Source organism: Rhinoderma darwinii, chromosome 5, assembly GCF_050947455.1.
Source record: "Rhinoderma darwinii isolate aRhiDar2 chromosome 5, aRhiDar2.hap1, whole genome shotgun sequence".
NCBI lineage: Eukaryota > Metazoa > Chordata > Amphibia > Anura > Rhinodermatidae > Rhinoderma > Rhinoderma darwinii.
In genome coordinates, this window is record NC_134691.1 from 321120593 (window position 1) to 321145772 (window position 25180).

A 25180-nucleotide genomic window follows, 5' to 3' on the forward strand; every position below is an offset into this window, starting at 1 on the left:
CATTTTAGGGTTCAATAGGGATTCCCTATTCGATGTAATGGCGTGTTGATATGCCGTTTTTAAAACGCCACTGGGATACCCTTTATGCTCAAATCTCTTTCTGAGACTATTGGCCGACCTTTGAAAATCTGACAGTGTGGTACAATTACGCCTAGCTCTAATATACTGACCCTTTGGGATGCCCATTTTCAGGGGTCTAGGGTGACAACTGTCCCATCTGAGAAGGCTGTTAGTGGCAGTACTTTTCCTAAAGATTTGTGTCTGGATATGTCCCTGGTCAGTCTTCTCTATTTGGATGTCAAGGAATGTAATATGATTATCCTTGATTTCCGAGGTGAAGTAAAGACCCAGGTCGTTAATGTTCAGAATTGAGACAAATTCACCAAATTCTGCTGTGGTACCCGACCACAGAATGAAAATGTCATCAATAAATCTTAACCATAATAAAATGGAAGAAACATATCTCTCCATTTTATCGCAAAACACAAACTCTCTCTCCCACCAGCCCAGATAAAGATTGGCATAGGTAGGAGCACAAGGACTACCCATGGCAACCCCCCTGAGCTGGTGAAAGAATCTTTGTTCGAAAATGAAGAAGTTGTGCTCCAGTACAAAACGCAACAAGGTAAGCACAAACTGATTATGCGCCCCAAACTGAGCCCCTCTCTCATTGAGGAAATACTCTACAGCACCACATCCCAAGGAATGGGGGATGGAGCTGTAAAGGGCCTCTACATCCAGACTGGCCAAACGAACATTAGATTCAACCTTAATCCCCTCAAGCTTCCTAAGGACCTCCATTGTGTCACGCACATAGGACGGGAGTGCCGTCACAAAGGGCCTCAAAATCCTATCCAAATAAATACTAGCGTTCTGAGACACACTATCGATCCCAGAGACAATGGGTCTTCCTTTTAATGGACTGAGACCCTTGTGAATCTTGGGAAGACTATAGAAGGTGGCTATCTGTGGACATTGCCCCACAATGAATGACAACTCTCGCGCATCAATGATCTTGGCCTGTTTGGCCTCCCCCACAATCTCTTTGAGTTCCGCCATATATTTAACTGTAGGATTGGCAGTCAGGATGCTGTAGCACAGTCTGTCCTTCAAGATGTTGTGACACATGGTGACATACTGCACACGGCCCATCACAACAACATTACCCCCCTTATCAGAGGGCTTAATTATGATCTCCGTGTCATTCTCCAATGCCTTGAGTGCCAGTGTTTCATCCCGTGATAAATTGTAATGTAAATATTTATCTGCCTCTAGTTTCTGCAGTTGATTAGTGACAACCGTGAGAAAAACATCCAACAGAGTGTTATCATTGATTGGAGGATTAGTGGATGAGGGAACCCTCAGATCAGTGAAGGGGCCCTCACCCACTCCTCGCTGCCCCTCATCCAATAGTTCCTGCAGTACCCTGACATTTGCAAGATCTTCCTCCTGAATGCCCAGTTCAGCACATTGTCTCCTATCATGGGTACAGAAGAACTTCCTCCACTTCAGTTTTCTAATGAATAAATTCAGATCCTTAACCCAGGAGAAGAGATCAAATCGATTAGTGGGGATAAACGAGAGACCCTTTTTGAGAACAACAGTCTCCCAGTGCGATAGAGTTCTCCCAGACACATTGATAATTTGCATTTCGTCATCCAGATCTGGGAACCCCATCATTAGATGTCCCTGGGGTCCCTGTGGAGGTAGTCGAGAATGGGGTGGCTCTTGCCTAAAAAACCGTCCCTAGTGGGGGCTCTTCCCCTAGTTCTCCCTCTTGGGGTACCACGTGAGAAGGTTTTACCCTGGGTTCTATTATTACGGGCTGTCCTGAGAGGATACCTCTGAGTATCCGTGTCTGATAGATCTGGTTCAGAAGAAGATAGCTCGGTCTCTAACTCCTGATGCCCCAGTTGTTTCAGGCCAAACTCAAAAATTCTACCCTCCTTAAAATCATTCGTATCACGGACGTATTGGAAATGCTTGCGTTCCTTTATATGTGCAGTAAATTTTTCTATAGTTTGCTGAAGAGTGGTTTCTCTTCTTTCAAAGTCTGCAGTACCAGAGAACTTCTGGGCCAGTTCAATACCGTCCCTAAGATCCTTAGAGCTGCGTAGCAGCAAGCTCTTTTCCTCATCCAATAAAATACCCATGAATCTGAGAGATGAATCAATCGATTCTTTCTCCCATCTCTTGAGTAGATCCACTGAGCGTAGCCTAACCACAGGAGTAAGTGAAATTCTAAGCCCTCTAGGGACGATGTTATTCTTCAGATAAGTCTCAATAGTCTGGACCTCCCACCATGACCTAATGTGATCCTTGTATGATTTCGTAAGATGTTTGAATGCACTATTAATACTTAAATTGTGTGACTGTGGCAGTAATTCACTCTCAGAGAATACCTCTCTCGCATCACACATCCATCTTTCCACATTAATATCGGCTGTGAGAAAGCCTGCCATCCCCCACACAGATAAGGATTAAAGAGATATTCCAAGGAGTAACAGTGAAAAGGTATACGTTTAAATTACTAAGATGTAGAATTTCTGCCTGTATAAACGTTTAAAATGATTCTTTATTTATCAAATTATATTAAAATTGGTAGGGCACAACGTGCCAAAAGATCCAGGTACAGGCGTTGGCAACCAGATCAAAAAACGCAGACTGAATTGTATGTGAGACAAAAGAGACAGTCAGCACGCACCCATTCATGGATGCCTGACTGAGTCAAGGTGAATTGTCACAAAAACCAGTTCAGAATGCTTAGCAAATAATGATAAGATCTGATTGCCACAGATTAGTTAGCAGGCACACTCCCAACGCGTTTCTGCACCATGTAGGGGAGCGTCCTCAGGGGTACGAGTTGCCTGAATTATTAACGTAGAGTTAAGAAAGAGCCTGTCAGCTGATATTCAGCTGTTCGTTAGGTGTAACGACGCATATGAGACATCTGATAGTGGTCTAATGCGCGCCGGGGAAACTCGGAAGTTTTATCAACACAAGCCCCACCCATAGAGGCGTTGCGTAGTATCGGGCTGTCCAATGAGGGAGTAAGGCGTGTTGAAACCCACGCCCCCACACGGGGCAGCTCCATGGTAACCACGCAGCCAATAAGAAAGATGCATTAAGCATCGCTGGTAACAAGGGGGAACACAGGGTGGCCAAAACATACAAAGCCGATACCACGGCTGGAATAGGCGCCATGTATGCGACATAGGAAATCCAATGAGCACATCACTGCACACAAATCAGCCCAATTGCGTATCAACGGCAAATGCCAGACAACAATAGGATCATCAGATCCATAATTAAACGAAACATACAAAGATGACATCGGGAAACAAGTCTAATGGCACAAAGATGTCAGAGAGAGGTCAGCGCCAGTATATACTAAATTGGCAGAGCATGTTACAGGAAAGGAAGATAGGATATAGACTCATTGAGGCCCAGTGGTTTGATGGTTTGCATCCTGAAGATCCACTGTGCTTCCTTCTGTAAAATACGTCTATCCCAATTGCCTCCTCTGGCAGGAGCATTGACATGTTCCATACCTTGGAACCTGATAGAAGATGGGTCTCCCTTGTGGTTGTCCCATATATGTCGAGAAACAGGGGTGTCAGCTTTCTTCTGAATGTCACAGATATGATCCCGAATTCTGCGTCTGAACTCCCTTATTGTTTTGCCAACATATTGCATACCACATTGGCACGTAATCAGGTACACCACCCCCTTGGTAAGGCAGTTGATAAATGACCTGTTGGAAAAGATGACTCCTGTTACAGTACTCTTGAATGTTTTACTTTTCCAAACAGAGCTACATGCTTTACATCTACCGCACTGGAAGGACCCAGTAACTGTGGTAGAAAGCCATGTGGTGGCAGCAGCAGGCATCTTCAGATGACTGTGCACCAATCTGTCCTTAAGATTGCGGCCCCTCCGAAAAGTGATCAGAGGACGGTCCCCAACTAAGCCCCCAACATCCGGGTCTGCTTTAAGGATGTCCCAGTATGAGGTAAGTATCTTTCTAACCTCAGAATGTGCAACGTCGTAGGTACCAATTATCCTCATGGCATTATCCTTTTCAAGAGGCATTTTAGGGTTCAATAGGGATTCCCTATTCGATGTAATGGCGTGTTGATATGCCGTTTTTAAAACGCCACTGGGATACCCTTTATGCTCAAATCTCTTTCTGAGACTATTGGCCGACCTTTGAAAATCTGACAGTGTGGTACAATTACGCCTAGCTCTAATATACTGACCCTTTGGGATGCCCATTTTCAGGGGTCTAGGGTGACAACTGTCCCATCTGAGAAGGCTGTTAGTGGCAGTACTTTTCCTAAAGATTTGTGTCTGGATATGTCCCTGGTCAGTCTTCTCTATTTGGATGTCAAGGAATGTAATATGATTATCCTTGTCACTAATCAACTGCAGAAACTAGAGGCAGATAAATATTTACATTACAATTTATCACGGGATGAAACACTGGCACTCAAGGCATTGGAGAATGACACGGAGATCATAATTAAGCCCTCTGATAAGGGGGGTAATGTTGTTGTGATGGGCCGTGTGCAGTATGTCACCATGTGTCACAACATCTTGAAGGACAGACTGTGCTACAGCATCCTGACTGCCAATCCTACAGTTAAATATATGGCGGAACTCAAAGAGATTGTGGGGGAGGCCAAACAGGCCAAGATCATTGATGCGCGAGAGTTGTCATTCATTGTGGGGCAATGTCCACAGATAGCCACCTTCTATAGTCTTCCCAAGATTCACAAGGGTCTCAGTCCATTAAAAGGAAGACCCATTGTCTCTGGGATCGATAGTGTGTCTCAGAACGCTAGTATTTATTTGGATAGGATTTTGAGGCCCTTTGTGACGGCACTCCCGTCCTATGTGCGTGACACAATGGAGGTCCTTAGGAAGCTTGAGGGGATTAAGGTTGAATCTAATGTTCGTTTGGCCAGTCTGGATGTAGAGGCCCTTTACAGCTCCATCCCCCATTCCTTGGGATGTGGTGCTGTAGAGTATTTCCTCAATGAGAGAGGGGCTCAGTTTGGGGCGCATAATCAGTTTGTGCTTACCTTGTTGCGTTTTGTACTGGAGCACAACTTCTTCATTTTCGAACAAAGATTCTTTCACCAGCTCAGGGGGGTTGCCATGGGTAGTCCTTGTGCTCCTACCTATGCCAATCTTTATCTGGGCTGGTGGGAGAGAGAGTTTGTGTTTTGCGATAAAATGGAGAGATATGTTTCTTCCATTTTATTATGGTTAAGATTTATTGATGACATTTTCATTCTGTGGTCGGGTACCACAGCAGAATTTGGTGAATTTGTCTCAATTCTGAACATTAACGACCTGGGTCTTTACTTCACCTCGGAAATCAAGGATAATCATATTACATTCCTTGACATCCAAATAGAGAAGACTGACCAGGGACATATCCAGACACAAATCTTTAGGAAAAGTACTGCCACTAACAGCCTTCTCAGATGGGACAGTTGTCACCCTAGACCCCTGAAAATGGGCATCCCAAAGGGTCAGTATATTAGAGCTAGGCGTAATTGTACCACACTGTCAGATTTTCAAAGGTCGGCCAATAGTCTCAGAAAGAGATTTGAGCATAAAGGGTATCCCAGTGGCGTTTTAAAAACGGCATATCAACACGCCATTACATCGAATAGGGAATCCCTATTGAACCCTAAAATGCCTCTTGAAAAGGATAATGCCATGAGGATAATTGGTACCTACGACGTTGCACATTCTGAGGTTAGAAAGATACTTACCTCATACTGGGACATCCTTAAAGCAGACCCGGATGTTGGGGGCTTAGTTGGGGACCGTCCTCTGATCACTTTTCGGAGGGGCCGCAATCTTAAGGACAGATTGGTGCACAGTCATCTGAAGATGCCTGCTGCTGCCACCACATGGCTTTCTACCACAGTTACTGGGTCCTTCCAGTGCGGTAGATGTAAAGCATGTAGCTCTGTTTGGAAAAGTAAAACATTCAAGAGTACTGTAACAGGAGTCATCTTTTCCAACAGGTCATTTATCAACTGCCTTACCAAGGGGGTGGTGTACCTGATTACGTGCCAATGTGGTATGCAATATGTTGGCAAAACAATAAGGGAGTTCAGACGCAGAATTCGGGATCATATCTGTGACATTCAGAAGAAAGCTGACACCCCTGTTTCTCGACATATATGGGACAACCACAAGGGAGACCCATCTTCTATCAGGTTCCAAGGTATGGAACATGTCAATGCTCCTGCCAGAGGAGGCAATTGGGATAGACGTATTTTACAGAAGGAAGCACAGTGGATCTTCAGGATGCAAACCATCAAACCACTGGGCCTCAATGAGTCTATATCCTATCTTCCTTTCCTGTAACATGCTCTGCCAATTTAGTATATACTGGCGCTGACCTCTCTCTGACATCTTTGTGCCATTAGACTTGTTTCCCGATGTCATCTTTGTATGTTTCGTTTAATTATGGATCTGATGATCCTATTGTTGTCTGGCATTTGCCGTTGATACGCAATTGGGCTGATTTGTGTGCAGTGATGTGCTCATTGGATTTCCTATGTCGCATACATGGCGCCTATTCCAGCCGTGGTATCGGCTTTGTATGTTTTGGCCACCCTGTGTTCCCCCTTGTTACCAGCGATGCTTAATGCATCTTTCTTATTGGCTGCGTGGTTACCATGGAGCTGCCCCGTGTGGGGGCGTGGGTTTCAACACGCCTTACTCCCTCATTGGACAGCCCGATACTACGCAACGCCTCTATGGGTGGGGCTTGTGTTGATAAAACTTCCGAGTTTCCCCGGCGCGCATTAGACCACTATCAGATGTCTCATATGCGTCGTTACACCTAACGAACAGCTGAATATCAGCTGACAGGCTCTTTCTTAACTCTACGTTAATAATTCAGGCAACTCGTACCCCTGAGGACGCTCCCCTACATGGTGCAGAAACGCGTTGGGAGTGTGCCTGCTAACTAATCTGTGGCAATCAGATCTTATCATTATTTGCTAAGCATTCTGAACTGGTTTTTGTGACAATTCACCTTGACTCAGTCAGGCATCCATGAATGGGTGCGTGCTGACTGTCTCTTTTGTCTCACATACAATTCAGTCTGCGTTTTTTGATCTGGTTGCCAACGCCTGTACCTGGATCTTTTGGCACGTTGTGCCCTACCAATTTTAATATAATTTGATAAATAAAGAATCATTTTAAACGTTTATACAGGCAGAAATTCTACATCTTAGTAATTTAAACGTATACCTTTTCACTGTTACTCCTTGGAATATCTCTTTAATCCTTATCTGTGTGGGGGATGGCAGGCTTTCTCACAGCCGATATTAATGTGGAAAGATGGATGTGTGATGCGAGAGAGGTATTCTCTGAGAGTGAATTACTGCCACAGTCACACAATTTAAGTATTAATAGTGCATTCAAACATCTTACGAAATCATACAAGGATCACATTAGGTCATGGTGGGAGGTCCAGACTATTGAGACTTATCTGAAGAATAACATCGTCCCTAGAGGGCTTAGAATTTCACTTACTCCTGTGGTTAGGCTACGCTCAGTGGATCTACTCAAGAGATGGGAGAAAGAATCGATTGATTCATCTCTCAGATTCATGGGTATTTTATTGGATGAGGAAAAGAGCTTGCTGCTACGCAGCTCTAAGGATCTTAGGGACGGTATTGAACTGGCCCAGAAGTTCTCTGGTACTGCAGACTTTGAAAGAAGAGAAACCACTCTTCAGCAAACTATAGAAAAATTTACTGCACATATAAAGGAACGCAAGCATTTCCAATACGTCCGTGATACGAATGATTTTAAGGAGGGTAGAATTTTTGAGTTTGGCCTGAAACAACTGGGGCATCAGGAGTTAGAGACCGAGCTATCTTCTTCTGAACCAGATCTATCAGACACGGATACTCAGAGGTATCCTCTCAGGACAGCCCGTAATAATAGAACCCAGGGTAAAACCTTCTCACGTGGTACCCCAAGAGGGAGAACTAGGGGAAGAGCCCCCACTAGGGACGGTTTTTTAGGCAAGAGCCACCCCATTCTCGACTACCTCCACAGGGACCCCAGGGACATCTAATGATGGGGTTCCCAGATCTGGATGACGAAATGCAAATTATCAATGTGTCTGGGAGAACTCTATCGCACTGGGAGACTGTTGTTCTCAAAAAGGGTCTCTCGTTTATCCCCACTAATCGATTTGATCTCTTCTCCTGGGTTAAGGATCTGAATTTATTCATTAGAAAACTGAAGTGGAGGAAGTTCTTCTGTACCCATGATAGGAGACAATGTGCTGAACTGGGCATTCAGGAGGAAGATCTTGCAAATGTCAGGGTACTGCAGGAACTATTGGATGAGGGGCAGCGAGGAGTGGGTGAGGGCCCCTTCACTGATCTGAGGGTTCCCTCATCCACTAATCCTCCAATCAATGATAACACTCTGTTGGATGTTTTTCTCACGGTTGTCACTAATCAACTGCAGAAACTAGAGGCAGATAAATATTTACATTACAATTTATCACGGGATGAAACACTGGCACTCAAGGCATTGGAGAATGACACGGAGATCATAATTAAGCCCTCTGATAAGGGGGGTAATGTTGTTGTGATGGGCCGTGTGCAGTATGTCACCATGTGTCACAACATCTTGAAGGACAGACTGTGCTACAGCATCCTGACTGCCAATCCTACAGTTAAATATATGGCGGAACTCAAAGAGATTGTGGGGGAGGCCAAACAGGCCAAGATCATTGATGCGCGAGAGTTGTCATTCATTGTGGGGCAATGTCCACAGATAGCCACCTTCTATAGTCTTCCCAAGATTCACAAGGGTCTCAGTCCATTAAAAGGAAGACCCATTGTCTCTGGGATCGATAGTGTGTCTCAGAACGCTAGTATTTATTTGGATAGGATTTTGAGGCCCTTTGTGACGGCACTCCCGTCCTATGTGCGTGACACAATGGAGGTCCTTAGGAAGCTTGAGGGGATTAAGGTTGAATCTAATGTTCGTTTGGCCAGTCTGGATGTAGAGGCCCTTTACAGCTCCATCCCCCATTCCTTGGGATGTGGTGCTGTAGAGTATTTCCTCAATGAGAGAGGGGCTCAGTTTGGGGCGCATAATCAGTTTGTGCTTACCTTGTTGCGTTTTGTACTGGAGCACAACTTCTTCATTTTCGAACAAAGATTCTTTCACCAGCTCAGGGGGGTTGCCATGGGTAGTCCTTGTGCTCCTACCTATGCCAATCTTTATCTGGGCTGGTGGGAGAGAGAGTTTGTGTTTTGCGATAAAATGGAGAGATATGTTTCTTCCATTTTATTATGGTTAAGATTTATTGATGACATTTTCATTCTGTGGTCGGGTACCACAGCAGAATTTGGTGAATTTGTCTCAATTCTGAACATTAACGACCTGGGTCTTTACTTCACCTCGGAAATCAAGGATAATCATATTACATTCCTTGACATCCAAATAGAGAAGACTGACCAGGGACATATCCAGACACAAATCTTTAGGAAAAGTACTGCCACTAACAGCCTTCTCAGATGGGACAGTTGTCACCCTAGACCCCTGAAAATGGGCATCCCAAAGGGTCAGTATATTAGAGCTAGGCGTAATTGTACCACACTGTCAGATTTTCAAAGGTCGGCCAATAGTCTCAGAAAGAGATTTGAGCATAAAGGGTATCCCAGTGGCGTTTTAAAAACGGCATATCAACACGCCATTACATCGAATAGGGAATCCCTATTGAACCCTAAAATGCCTCTTGAAAAGGATAATGCCATGAGGATAATTGGTACCTACGACGTTGCACATTCTGAGGTTAGAAAGATACTTACCTCATACTGGGACATCCTTAAAGCAGACCCGGATGTTGGGGGCTTAGTTGGGGACCGTCCTCTGATCACTTTTCGGAGGGGCCGCAATCTTAAGGACAGATTGGTGCACAGTCATCTGAAGATGCCTGCTGCTGCCACCACATGGCTTTCTACCACAGTTACTGGGTCCTTCCAGTGCGGTAGATGTAAAGCATGTAGCTCTGTTTGGAAAAGTAAAACATTCAAGAGTACTGTAACAGGAGTCATCTTTTCCAACAGGTCATTTATCAACTGCCTTACCAAGGGGGTGGTGTACCTGATTACGTGCCAATGTGGTATGCAATATGTTGGCAAAACAATAAGGGAGTTCAGACGCAGAATTCGGGATCATATCTGTGACATTCAGAAGAAAGCTGACACCCCTGTTTCTCGACATATATGGGACAACCACAAGGGAGACCCATCTTCTATCAGGTTCCAAGGTATGGAACATGTCAATGCTCCTGCCAGAGGAGGCAATTGGGATAGACGTATTTTACAGAAGGAAGCACAGTGGATCTTCAGGATGCAAACCATCAAACCACTGGGCCTCAATGAGTCTATATCCTATCTTCCTTTCCTGTAACATGCTCTGCCAATTTAGTATATACTGGCGCTGACCTCTCTCTGACATCTTTGTGCCATTAGACTTGTTTCCCGATGTCATCTTTGTATGTTTCGTTTAATTATGGATCTGATGATCCTATTGTTGTCTGGCATTTGCCGTTGATACGCAATTGGGCTGATTTGTGTGCAGTGATGTGCTCATTGGATTTCCTATGTCGCATACATGGCGCCTATTCCAGCCGTGGTATCGGCTTTGTATGTTTTGGCCACCCTGTGTTCCCCCTTGTTACCAGCGATGCTTAATGCATCTTTCTTATTGGCTGCGTGGTTACCATGGAGCTGCCCCGTGTGGGGGCGTGGGTTTCAACACGCCTTACTCCCTCATTGGACAGCCCGATACTACGCAACGCCTCTATGGGTGGGGCTTGTGTTGATAAAACTTCCGAGTTTCCCCGGCGCGCATTAGACCACTATCAGATGTCTCATATGCGTCGTTACACCTAACGAACAGCTGAATATCAGCTGACAGGCTCTTTCTTAACTCTACGTTAATAATTCAGGCAACTCGTACCCCTGAGGACGCTCCCCTACATGGTGCAGAAACGCGTTGGGAGTGTGCCTGCTAACTAATCTGTGGCAATCAGATCTTATCATTATTTGCTAAGCATTCTGAACTGGTTTTTGTGACAATTCACCTTGACTCAGTCAGGCATCCATGAATGGGTGCGTGCTGACTGTCTCTTTTGTCTCACATACAATTCAGTCTGCGTTTTTTGATCTGGTTGCCAACGCCTGTACCTGGATCTTTTGGCACGTTGTGCCCTACCAATTTTAATATAATTTGATAAATAAAGAATCATTTTAAACGTTTATACAGGCAGAAATTCTACATCTTAGTAATTTAAACGTATACCTTTTCACTGTTACTCCTTGGAATATGACATTATTACATCATGTCACAATATCGAAGGCTCTGTTCACACTAGGGTCATGGCTTCCGTTCTTAATGGAGCCATGATGAATCCATTTTCAAACAGATCCTGACAGCGACAGATCCCATTAACTGATAATGGGGTCCGCCAGGTTACTTTCTGGGTTCCGGTATTTTTGCCAGCAAAAGAATAGCGCTGCAGATTGCGTCATGGAAAACTTAACGGAATGGAGCTCAGCGCCGCTTTGAATGGAGCCTAATAATAAGCAATCTATACACAATATACATTTTTATTTTAGCCCTCTGCATAATTCATGAATACACGTTGGAGCTGCGCCTGCATCCTGTTTTATGCTTTCTTCCATATTATAAGTCCTTGACAGACTTTTTGGTGAGAGTGGAGTGGACTATAGCTATTGTGACCTGTGCAGAAAATAATTATAGGGAAATGCAAAAAAATATTTTCTATATAGTTATTAGGATTTATATTGTGGAAAATAACCCAAAACAGAAATATAATATTTACTAGGACATTCAATTACACATGAGTCTTCTTTTGCTTTAGTTACTGGTCGTTAATAACGATAATATACTTGCTGTAATAAAAATCAGCATTGAGTTCATGGTAAATTTGTGTTTATACAGAGCAACCACTCTGAGCCAGCAAAGCTGCAGTTTAAAGCATGGGGGACCATAGGACATGGATGTCAGACTACCTCAGTGTTCATACATCTGTCATAATGGTAAAAAGCAGCCAATCAAGAACTGGTCAGCATGACACATAGCTAGTGTTGAAACAAAAGCTCCGAAGATGCTGCTAACAATGATGTGGAGGATGATGAAGATGTAGTTATGTAGTGCAGCATCATGTCCATACTTCAGATCACTCATATAGTAAAATATAATAAACCATGAAGAATGTGCATTCCAGATAACATTTACTGTTATAATTAAATGAGTACACCCCTCTTTTATCTGTAGTGTCAGTGACATATTAGAGCAGGATGCCTGTCCTCGTACTCTTCCTTGCAGCTATGTAGCAGGCGGCTCCGCATGATGTGGTAATGCCCGGCATCGACGCGGTACATCAGCTGGGACTGTCACTTCTCATCAAATGCAATATCTGCCCATCTGTGTCATGAAAACATGCAGAATAAACACAAAATAACCCCTTCTGGTAGCACGTTACTTGGCTGTAATCCCAGACATTGGATAACATATGTCTGAAGATCTCCTACACCATATGTCACAGTTTGCTTTTAGAATGTAAGCTCTTGTGGACAGCATGCTCATTGTTATGATCTGTTTATGTGTTGCAATTATTAGCGGCAGATTTACTAATTCTCTCTTCATTTTAGACCGCTCAGAACTCAACTATATGCGCCAAATTTATCGCAATGACATCCTGTAGGATAAATGTGGCGCATCTTTAGACACTTTTGTTTGACTTTATGCCACCTCTTGGTTGGCTTACTTTAGACCAACATTTTTGTGCCAATTTTGGAGCAATGTGACACCCCCCTTTTGATCGATTAACTTTCCTTTTTCTCTAAGCCACATACTCTTGTCTAGTGAGGAGCCTAAAATAGTGTCTAAAAAGTTAATAAATATGGCGCACATCAATTTGAGCCAGAATTATGGCACAATTTGAGTAGTAAATCTGTCCCAGCGTGGTGGAATACTTACAATGCAAATGTAGCCATAGAAGCCCCAGGGCAAAAGCATCATAGGAGCACAGTGGGATGGTTCCTCACCACTACCGTGTGAGAGGGACAACCCGCCATTGCTATGGGATTTTCCATTCCCGACTACTTCATGGAGGAAATGCTCTAAATATTTGACAGGTGAGGGCACACCTCTGAGACTGCCACCTATCATAAAAACGGGGTCCCCATGACAAACTGGTTCTTGGCATTCTAAAACTATATGATATATGGTCAATAGGAAGGTCAATATTACAGAACAAAACCTTTAATGTGCAACAGTGTATGCCCAGCATCAAGGACCAAACAATTTATCATCTTTCCATATTGTCCAGCTACAATACATTGTAGTACAGTGAGACAGATCTATAAATGTGTCCAAAATGGTAGGACACATTGGAGTAAATGGGGCAATAAAACTGTTGTACTTTTTTTTTTTTTGGGCATAACCAAAGTGTTTGGGGGTTTGGCCCATTAGATAAAGACTTGAGATGTATTTATCAACCTCCAATACACATAACTTTTTTTCGACAGCTATACCCAACGAACTCCTAAAACACATGCGTACTCAATTAGGCTAAGCGCGCATGTGTATTCAATGTAGAGGGGCGAGTAGGCTGCTGCCAGAAACCTCGAGCGGCCGATTATTTCTCCTGAGAACAAAAGGATTGAGCATTGAAATTCAACATACCGACCCTTCTTTCCATCAATATCATCATTGAGGGAGATTCGGGCGGCCCCCATACAATATGCACTATATATTATTTGGGCACTGTTATGTACACACGGTGTGACAGTATTATTTATACACTACCACAAAGTGGAATTTTGGTGATATTATTTAGGAAGTATGGCAATATTATTTGGGCACCTATGGTGCTTTTTTGTGGGGGGGGACTATATGGCGCTATTAACACTGTTTGATACAGCTATTCTGGATTAACAGTTTTGCCAGTAAGGCACTGGTATTTGGGTATTGTATAGCAGTATTATGCAGGTTATGGTAACATTGTATGATCGGTATTATTTTTGTATGCTTGTGCATCATTATGTGGGCCATGTGTGGTACCATTATGTGAGCACTGTATGGCGCTATTATTTGTATAAAATATTATAGTTAAACAAAAATAATGTATATTGATTCAATTGGATTGTATCCAGCTACATAAGTATCAGTAAATACACTCCTTCTCTTCTGTTGTGTGCTACAAAGCTACTACTGATGACAAAAGCTAATTGTCAGCTTCTTGCTTGATTGTGGAGATATCGCTTTAGATTAAGTATTAATATTTTTCTGCAGCATCATTTCTTTTAGTAAGTCATTTTATAATCAAGATTCATGTAGCAAAACCGCTTTAGAATTGTGGCTAAAGGATATGATGAGCATGAGTAACAAGATTGTATGAAACGCATCATTCAGAGGGGAATATTAGTCATAGCATATGAGATTCCTCGAAGAACTTTATCCGACAGCATGAAAATCATGTAAATTGCAGAACGGCATGCAGACATCAGTGTATGACCTGGAGAATGATAATGTGAGGTTTATCTCATTCACTTGTTAAAGGGAACTTGTAATCAGACTCTGAAAGTGATTTCTTAGCAGAATCTGACCTTTCTTCCCAGTCTTCCCTGTCTCGGAAATCGGGGAACCTCAAAATTGGGGAGAAATAACAATCTACACAATGTATGTGCAGTATATCATTGACTATTTTCTTTTTTTATTTTCTAGACACTATCCTAAACAGTCCTTTACCACAGTGGCAGATACTCCAGAAAACCTTCGACTGAAACAACAGAGTGAACTTCAGAGTCAGGTAACTGAATATACACAGCGCATACCCTTGAATAGGGAGTATTTTATACAGAGATTTAATTCAGCTTGTAGTATAATAGCACAGTCACAAATATCTGATTACTGCTGTTCTCTTACTTGCCCTATGCTACCAAGACTACAGATGGCAAGTATTAGGCCCAAATTGAGTTCCATTCACTGTACTCAAATTACTGGGTCAGTATTTTCTTCTCTTAGCTTTGGACAATACTTGTTAGAAGCGTCTCTTTTTAAAAAGCTGATAATAAAGTGTACCCTGAAGTAACCCCCCCCAATAATCAGCTATAATCTGTGGGGAAACCTGTCAGTATGTGTTCAATCTCTCTGCAGCGCACCCACAGGAGAAACTAAGCATTACACAGTGGCCATTCAAATCAATGTGCTGTCTGTAAAATGCAGGACAGGACAGCTCCTCCAGAGAGAGAGAGAGAGAGAGAGAGAGGGAGAGGTGCTCTATGTAACCACTCTCCGCGCTCGACAAGAAATGAGGATCCTAAACAGTGGACCCCTCAGAATTCATTAATAGGGTGCATGGATATGAGTTTTCTAAACTGGAGAACCACTTTAAAGGGGTTATCCCAGGATTGACAATTAGCACCTATCTACAGTATAGGTGATAATTGTATGATCGCTGGGGGCCCCACTGCTAAAAAATCCCAATTGATCGCGAGAACAGGAGTCCCGAACCCCCTGCTCCTCCTTGCTGCTCGACTGCAATGAGGAGGGCATTGAATGAAGCGGCGATTGAGTATGCGCACTGGCACTCTATTCAATGTCCATGTGGGAAAGACGGAAACAGCCGAGCACAGCGCTTGGCTGTTTCCGTCAGTCCCATAGAAATAGAATTGAGCGGCGGGTGCATGCTGATCACTGTTCTATTCAAGCTCCTTCTCATTGTGGAGGGGTGCAGTGAGGAGAAATGGGGGTTTCCAGAGAAACGGTGAGAATTCCAGTGGTAGGGCCCCCAGCAAACAGACACTTTTTCCCTATCCTGTGGACAGGGATAATTGTTGATTCTGGGATAACCCATAGAAATGAATACATACCAGCAAAAGATAATTTTGTTATGTATCTGTCAAATATATGTAAAAACACTTTTCATAATTTTAAATATATATTAATAAACTTTTGATAATTAAATTGCGACTTTATTGAGCCGAGTGCCTTTTTTACCAGGTTTTGTTTTTTCTTTTCCTTACATTTCCATGTCTGGTTGGCACCGTATATATATATATATATATTTACATATACTGAGCTCTTTAGTCCAGAGATCCTTGTTCTTTTTGTTTACTAGTGTGAATCTAGCTTTATACATATGAGGCTTTATTGAATCATGACAGGAGTCCAGTGTCACGGTCATTGTGGTGCTATGTAATTATTGGTGCGAGGAATGAAGTCATTCAGACTCGCCCTTAGACTGCAAAAATAGAATAGGAGTAGGAAATGCCACCCTTCCTTTCTGGTGTCAGCATTTTTTTATAGGTTTCAGAATGTAAAATATTATGCGCACCATTGAAAAAAGTTTTGAGAGTCCGGATCTGCTCCCTAAAGTAATTTATACTTGGCAGGTATGCAAAAATAGATCATGTAATTAAAACAAAGCAGATTGTCACAAGTCTTAAAGAGGACCTGTCACCTCTCCTGACATATCTGTTGTAGAAAATACTTGTATTCCCAATAAAAAAAAAGGATTCTGGAGCATTTTTTCTTAGACCTCTGTTATTCCTCCTACAACTTATTGAATAAATTGACAACTGGGTGTTATCAGTTGGGGGGGGGGGGGTGTACATAAACCGTCTGACACTGTCCAATCAGTACTTTAAGGGCATGCCCACACGTGGCGGATTTCCTCCGCAACTGTCCGCATCAATGCCGCACAGAATCTGCGTTGCAGATTCTGCGGCGGGTCTGCCCAAAATGTGCAGTAAATTGATGCGGACTAGCTGCTGCAGACTGCGGGAAAAGTGCTTCCCTTCTCCCTATCAGTGCAGGATAGAGAGAAGGGACAGCACTTTCCCTAGTGAAAGTAAACTAATTTCATACTTACCGGCCGTTGTCTTGGTGACGCGTCCCTCTTTCGGCATCCAGCCCGACCTCCCTGACTGAAACGTCATCCTGGGAAGCCGGACTGGAGACAGAAGCAGGGAGTTCTCGGTAAGTATGAACTTCTATTTTTTTACAGGTTGCTGTATATTGGGATCGGTAGTCACTGTCCAGGGTGCAGAAACAGTTACTGCCGATCGCTTAACTCTTTCAGCACCCTGGACAGTGACTATTTACTGACGTCTCCTAGCAACGCTCCCGTAATTACGGGAGCCCCATTGACTTCCTCAGTCTGGCTGTAGACCTAGAAATACATAGGTCCAGCCAGAATGAAGAAATGTCATGTCAAAAAAGCAAGACGCATCCGCAGCACACATAACATGTGCATGACAGCTGCGGACTTCATTGCGGAATTTAGAATCTCCATTGAAGTCAATGGAGAACTTCCGCAACCAGTCCGCCACTGGTCCGCAACATCCATTGTATGCTGCGGACACCAAATTCCGCACCGCAGCCTATGCTCCGCAGCGGAATTTTCAGCCTCGTCTAAACGAACCCTACTAAATAGAAGTGGAAGTCAATGGAGAAATGGCTCCGCTGCGGATTAACGCTGCGGAGTGTCCGCAGCGGAATTCAAGAGCAATTCCGCCACGTGTGGCTTTGCCCTTAGTCTCAGACTGTGTAGGGACACGTCCCTTTGAAAAGGGAAATGGTAACACCCAGTTATAAATTTATTAATCAATTTCTAGTAGGAATAACAGAGGAACCGCACAACGCAGATTTCTAAGAAAAGATGCTCCAGAATTAGGATTTTATTGGGAAGTATTTGCTAAAACACATATGTCAGGAGAGCTGTTCAAGGAGCAAGTAAACATTATTTAGACCCTTAGCTGAAGGGTGATTCTGCCCAGTTATAAGAAGGGTTTACATGTACCGTTTTGGCACGTTTGCAGTATTTGATGCATTATATGTCAAATTTACAGTCAAATATTTTACTGTAATAAAAAAAAGTTTAAAAAATGTAAAAAAGGAATAGGCGTTCTGTTAAATCATATACGTTGAGCATGCTACATGTACATAAATACAATGACTTTGATGGCTTGATATGATTTATTTGATGACTTATACATAGGATAGGCCTTCAGTGTAGGATTGATTGGGGTCCTACCTTCAAAACCCCCACTGGTCAGAGGAAGATTCTTCACTGCGATGCCCAAAACTGTGATGTCCACATGTGTTTGGTTGTGTCCAATACTGCAACTCAGCCGATTCAGGTTAACAGGCTAAGCATAGCTGAGCTGCAGTACGTGACACAGCGACGTCCATATTGCGCCTGTGGGTCAGGTATTTCAGTGAAGGGGCTGCAGCGAGTGCTGTAGCCACTTCATTCTATTTGTCGCCAGGGGTCTTGGATCTCGAAGCCCCACAGATATTGATGGGCTGTCCTAAGGATAAGCCTTTAATGTAACATCCCGGAAACCCCCATTGAAGTTTCCACATCTCTTCTATATAATGACATAATACAGCACATGCTGCATGTTTTGAAGTGCTATGTTTTATTACTTGGAATGAAAGGGGCTTCTGTTTGACAATAGCAGTGACTCATCCTCATCATGACAATGTTATACCTGCCACGTATACTATATATTTAGAAGTATTAAAAATTCAGCGTGCGTACACAATGCACTTACCGCTTCACATGATCTTCATCACAGCACAACTTATCCCAGGATGAAGTTTACCTCCTGCAATGATTCTTTTTTATATTCATGGCAGCACAACTTACTCTGTAATATTATATTGTCCAAAAATAAATCACTTGTGTTATAATTTTAGCAGAAAGGGCGGAAAAAAAATTCACCATAGTTTTGGTATATTCTTAAAGTATGTTGTCCACATTTCACAATTTATATTTAGAATGAACTTATATAAAAAATAAAGTAACTTTGTAAATACATAGCATTACTTATCTGGTACTAGTCCTGAGTAACAGCTTGTATTATAGTCTAGACTCTAGTGCATTCAATATCTGCAGGCTTCAGAGCTTAAATTTCTGAAACATTCATTGCTGGCTTATTTTGGGAAGTATCATCTTTTAATCAGTTACGTACTGTAAGGCTTTGTTCACATCTGCGTTTGGGTCCCGTTCTGACGTTCCGTCGGAGCTTTCCATCAGAACGGGACCCTGAACAGACACAAACTGACACGAGTCGACTACGCTATTGTTTCCGGCAAAACGACGGGTCCGGTGCACAACAGAGACAAATGGAAACCATGGGCACCGGATCCGTCACCATTGAAATCAATAGTGATGGAAACGGAAACCTCTGGTTTCCGGTCGTGTCAGTTTGTGTCTGGTCAGGGTCCCGTTCCGACGGAAGGTTCAGACGGAACGTCAGAACGGGACCCCAACGCAGATGTGAATAGAGCCTAATCCTGATATAAAATAATAGAGTTGTCCTATTGCATGCTGAGAGCATGGCTAAGACCCTGTTCACATCACAATTTTTTTTACGTTTTAGCGTGTTCTTTACCAAACGTGTCCATAGTGCTCCATTGTGAGACTGAGGCCAAAAAAGTGTCATTTTAGCCTCTGTCGGGCCAATATATGTTAGTATACCGCAAAAAAAAAAAGGATGGGATAGCGTAGTAGACTTAGCTATTCCATCCTGTGGAGTCCAGTGAAAAAATAATTATACGTTAAACATATACATTTTTTAAAATGTAGCCTATGTGTGACGGATGCCACTGTATGGCATCCGGTACAGGCATCCATTAAACACATACGGAATTAGCTTTTTAATAGCTTTACATGATGTATCCGTTAAATGGATGCCATTATAGCTTGTGGGTGACGGATGCATTAAACGAATGCCTAACAGTTTAATGTATACGTCATGAAAAGCTATTGAAAAGCTAATGATGTAGCCATTAAATGGATGTCGTTCTAGCTTATTGGTGATGGATGCCACTGTTGGACATCCGTCATAGCCTACATTTAACATATACTTCGGGAGCTTTCCCGGCTTTTTGTTAAACAACTAAAAAATAAATTTTATGTTAACATAGCCTTTGCTGTTAGGGGTGTGTCTGACAACAAGCTTGTTGACTGTTTCCATTGACTATAAAAGTGCTCAGAGGTAGATACAGCCTTAATGGAGCTGTGTCTAATAAAGCAGCTCTTCAGAAGATAGAGCAGGGGTCTCAAACTCGGCCGGGTAAGTGGGCCGCATATAGAAAAAATGGGAAGATGACGGGCCGCATTACTTTCAAATTTGATACAATACAAAATTATTGTTAATCAATTAGTTATTTGAACTACTATAACACTATATTACTATAATAATAATACTACATTACTATAATAATAGCGCTAGGTTTAAAATTTGAGATATTTCTCCACGTGCTTATTTCAACAATCCAGCTTTCCAGTTTAAGCGTCGCTAAATGCAGTCCGGCGGCTCAGTTAGCACACATGTCAAGATTGGGCAGCCCCTTTTTAGATAGTGCCGCAGTGCCCTCTGTGGATGCTGCCGCAGTGCCCTCTGTGGATGCTGCCGTAGTGTCCTCTGTGGATGCTGCCGCAGTGCCCTCTGTGGATAATGCAACACACCCCTAGATAAGGCCACAGTGCCCTCTGTAGATAAGGCCACAGTGCCCTCTGTAGATAAGGCCACAGTGCCCTCTGTAGATAAGGCCACAGTGCCCTCTGTAGATAAGGCCACAGTGCCCCCTGTAGATAAGGCCACAGTGCCCTCTGTAGATAAGGCCACAGTGCCCTCTGTAGATAAGGCCACAGTGCCCTCTGTAGATAAGGCCACAGTGCCCTCTGTAGATAATGCAACACACCCCTAGATAATGCCAGTGTCCTCTTCAGATACTGTCACACACCCACTTGTAGATAACGCCACAGTACCCTCTGTAGAGGCTGCCCCAGTGCCCTCTGTAGAGGCTGCCCCAGTGCCCTCTGTAGAGGCTGCCCCAGTGCCCTCTGTAGAGGCTGCCCCAGTGCCCTCTGTAGAGGCTGCCCCAGTGCCCTCTGTAGAGGCTGCCCCAGTGCCCTCTGTAGAGGCTGCCCCAGTGATGTCAGGGGCTTGCCCAGAGCTGGAGTCCCAGGCAGAGCGCTAGTAGGCTCTTCCTGGGACTCCAGCTGTGGCCTTGACATCACTGGGACTCCTGCTCTTGGGAAGCCCCTGACATCATTGTCGATGTATGGACAGCGATGTCAGAGGCTTCCCCAGAGTCCCGGAGCAGAGCCGATAATAGCGCTCTGCCCGGGACTCCGCTCTGGGGAAGACCCTGACACACTGTCCATATATGGGCAGCGATGTCAGGGAATTCCACAGAGTCCCGGAGCAGAGCCGACACCAGCGCTCTGCTCGGGACTCCGGCTCTGGGGAAGCCCCAGACATCGCTGATCATATGTGGACAGCGATGTCAGGGAATTCCACAGAGACCAGGAGCAGAGCCGACACCAGCGCTCTGCTCCGCTCTGGGCAAGACCCTGACACACTGTCCATATATGGGCAGCGATGTCAGGGAATTCCACAGAGTCCCGGAGCAGAGCCGACACCAGCGCTCTGCTCGGGACTCCGGCTCTGGGGAAGCCCCAGACATCGCTGTTCATATGTGGACAGCGATGTCAGGGAATTCCAAAGTCTCGGAGCAGAGCCGATACTAGCGGCTCTGTGTCCCGCGGGCCGCAGATGACAGCCCCAGAGGCCGCATGCGGCCCGCGGGCCGCGTGCTTGAGATACTGCTTTAATCTGTGCAGGCAGCTTTTTCCTCAAGTATCTGAGACGTTTGGTCTGTGGTTGAGCAGCTATAGGTTGTACTTCTTAGACCATCTTGTCCATCTTAGATGGGGGTTATTATCCATTGTATTTCTAATTGCTAGCTAATGCAGCTGCTTGCTGCTAATCTATAATAGTAAGTATCTTAGAAGGGTTGGATATGGATAGGTTTGCAGATATAAATCTAGGCATCTAGGCATGCATCATGTTTTTCATTTTTTGTAAATGTTGTAAACATTATTATTTTTAATTTCTAAAAACCTGTTGAGGGCTGCCATATTTTAGGCAAAAACTTCCTTTCTGTATTGTCTGTATAAACAGTGCAGAAGGGTGTGTGTGCTTTATGGCAGCTGTAAAAAAATGGCAGTTAATGGTGAGAAAAATTTCCATAGACTAAAAAAGTGTCCAGGAAAGCCCTCCCCCATAGAGCAGGGGGTCACAGGGGAGCTGCTTATAGAGTATTGCATGTGTGTATAGTGTTGATATCCTGTCTTATCTAGGCATTCTGTAATACAATAGAGCTGTCATTTTCTTGCAAACCTTCCAATGATAATGAGATGGCTCTGCTGATTGGCTCCCAGTCTACACAACAAAGCTAAAAAGGAAATAAAGTTATCCTATTTACCCCAGTCATATAAGCTAATCGCCAAGATTTCCAAAGAAGGACCCACGGTGATCACTGGATCGCCAGAATGGCTCTCTTTCAAGAAAGGTTTGCCTAGTTAGGACAACCCCATTAAAGTTGAGGACTAAATATTTCTTATTCTTTCCCCATAGATTACATAATAAAAAATAATGCAACAAGTAAAATAAAGTCTACATATGTCTATAAGTCATTACATTAAAAGGAAACAAAAAAAGCTTTGGGTTACTGTCCAGTTGCGTCAATTACATCATACCATTTTCCTGAATAGACTATTGTATGAGTCGGATATCAATCAGTTCATGTGCAAATAGTAATGTATAACTGATTGATATATATATACATTTATATTTGTTTTGCAGGTAAAATATAAGAGAGACTTTGAAGAAAGTAAAGGACGAGGCTTTAGCATTGTCACAGACACACCCGAGCTACAAAGACTCAAAAAAACTCAAGAGCAAATTAGTAACGTATGTCCAAGTGTTACCCTTATAAAATGTGGGACCATGGCAGTGTTGATGTGACGTGTTTTTTTTATAGTGTTGGTATGTGAAGATAAAGTAAATGTGTCTGTGTGAATGTGTGTCAGGTTCAAATGCAGAAACGATACGTACATATCTACATATATACATGATACAGTATACAGACTGTATGTTGTGCTTTAAATCAACTCTATCTATAACAAATCGCAGACATTTTGAGCTTTGAGAATTTTCCCAAGGGATTTTTTTTAATGTGCAGTACTTTTTTATTTTTTTTAATAACAGAGGAATGGTGCCATATACACAGATATCCTGAAGTATGTGTTAACTTTGCATGTCAAGATTAAATAAAAATCAAGAATCATACACACGGCCGTATCATGGCTATAAAGAAGCTCTAAATTGCATGGAGTGGTAATTCGGCACCCATAGAAGTCTATTAGCCCATACGGAACCTCCATATGCCTCTAATTTTACAGAGGTATATATGGAGTTACATAAAGTTTTGTAATACGCTGTATCATGGAGATATTCTCCCCTAGAATTGGGAGAATACTTCCGTAATACAGTGCCGTACAGAGGCACCATGGGGCCTACAGATTGCCTACGGCTCACGTCACAGATTCTAAAAAAATATTCATAAAATCTCATTTTAAAGGACTAAAGATAACAGTATAAGGCTCATCTCTTCCCTTCTCACCTGCACATCATACACTTTCATAGTCCGTACATTTCTTTGTAAATATCTTCTTCTCATCTTCAGAACAATTCTGGTCTTTGACAACTTTTCACCGTTTTTTTTGTATTCTAAGCAAATTGATCCACTTTATAAGAGGCTGAAAGCTATTTCTGCCCACATATGCTGAGTATTAAAAATGCATTCTCACATCTAATAAGAAAGAAAAAGTTTTTTAAATCTATCCTACAAACATATTTCCCAGGATTCTCTATTCTTAAAAGATCTTATTTCAGTGGAGACAGCAAGAAACTAGAAACCTGCCATCAGGTTGAAAAGATCTTACTAATGCTCAATTCAGGGGATTCATCAAAACTAATGCAAGGGAAAATTGGAGCAGTGGTCTTAGCAACCAATCGAGTTGCTGCTTCCATTCTCCAAGGAACCACTGAAAAATGAGAGCTGAAATCTTATTGGTTATGGGTAAACCTCTCCCAATTATATTCAAAATCTGCATAGTTTCTTCATCATGACAAGCCCTGTTTATATTCTCTATTGGGATGGGGGTAAATCCCCTGCTTGGGACCCCCTCTATTAACCAAAGTAGAGGGCTGCTGCAGACATCGGCTCTTGCTCTAGTGTACTCGGCCAATCCATGTATTACATGGATACAAATGGCCGTCATGTAATACTACACTTTCCCTGCAGCGGCTACTGCAACAGAAATATGTGGCCAACAGCTGTTTGCAAGGGGTTAATAAAGCCGGACCAGCTGATCGCCAGGCCGGCTTCATTATATAAAGGGGTTGTCATTTTTAAGACCACCCCTTCAAAGACATGCAAACAAACATTGTTATATGTGGCATCCAAGGGAGACGTCCATTCCTGCCCATGGGCATTGGGTAAGATGTCATCATTTTGGCTTCCTTACTTACTTCTGCTGGGAGATCACCAGACACAACCCACAGTTCTATTATCATCATTAAAATAAATAAAAAATAAATATATATATATATATATATATATATATATATATATATATATATATATATATAAATGTGTGACAATGTTTTATAATTCTGATAGCAGTATGATCAGTATTCTTCCAGCACAGGACTTTGCAGCGGTACATTAGAGCAGAGCTGTCAATCATACAGCATCAGTCCCGCCCACATTCCGCTCCTTACATTATAAGCAATACAGCCAACATAGCAGTGGCCAGTCCAGAGCAAGCGATCGTTTTATTACTCCAGATGCAGTTATTAAAGTATACCATATAAAATGTTTCATGTTCTACTTCTGAACAACCCCTTTAACCAAAGCCTTGAGCCACATTATCAAATCTCCATGCATATTGTTGCAACTCTTAAAATATTAAACGACTGTATGTAATATGATGACCTTAGTGTACCCTGCTAGTAATGTGTGGTGACCCTACTACCTTACTAGTGTCCACATCAATCTTATATCTGCAAGACTACTGCACTAGAAAGAGGAAACCGCCAAGAAACACCTCGTGAAAACGTAAGTACTTTTCTGGGAAACTGAATGAAATATTTGCTAATATTAACAATTATTCTCAATATAATTTGGGATAATATAATGGGCCCCCTGT

The 25180-nt window shown here is 43.0% G+C and overlaps 1 protein-coding gene across 2 annotated transcripts in view; it reads left to right on the forward strand.

The window, feature by feature from the left end:
- Positions 1–25180, forward strand: part of NEBL (nebulette) — a 195720-nt gene that overhangs the window by 90916 nt on the left and 79624 nt on the right. For both annotated transcript variants that reach the window (XM_075827577.1, XM_075827578.1), the window contains exons 3-4: positions 14827–14911; positions 22770–22877. In XM_075827577.1, coding sequence (XP_075683692.1) covers positions 14827–14911; positions 22770–22877 — 193 coding nt within the window. The remainder of the gene's footprint in view (positions 1–14826; positions 14912–22769; positions 22878–25180) is intronic.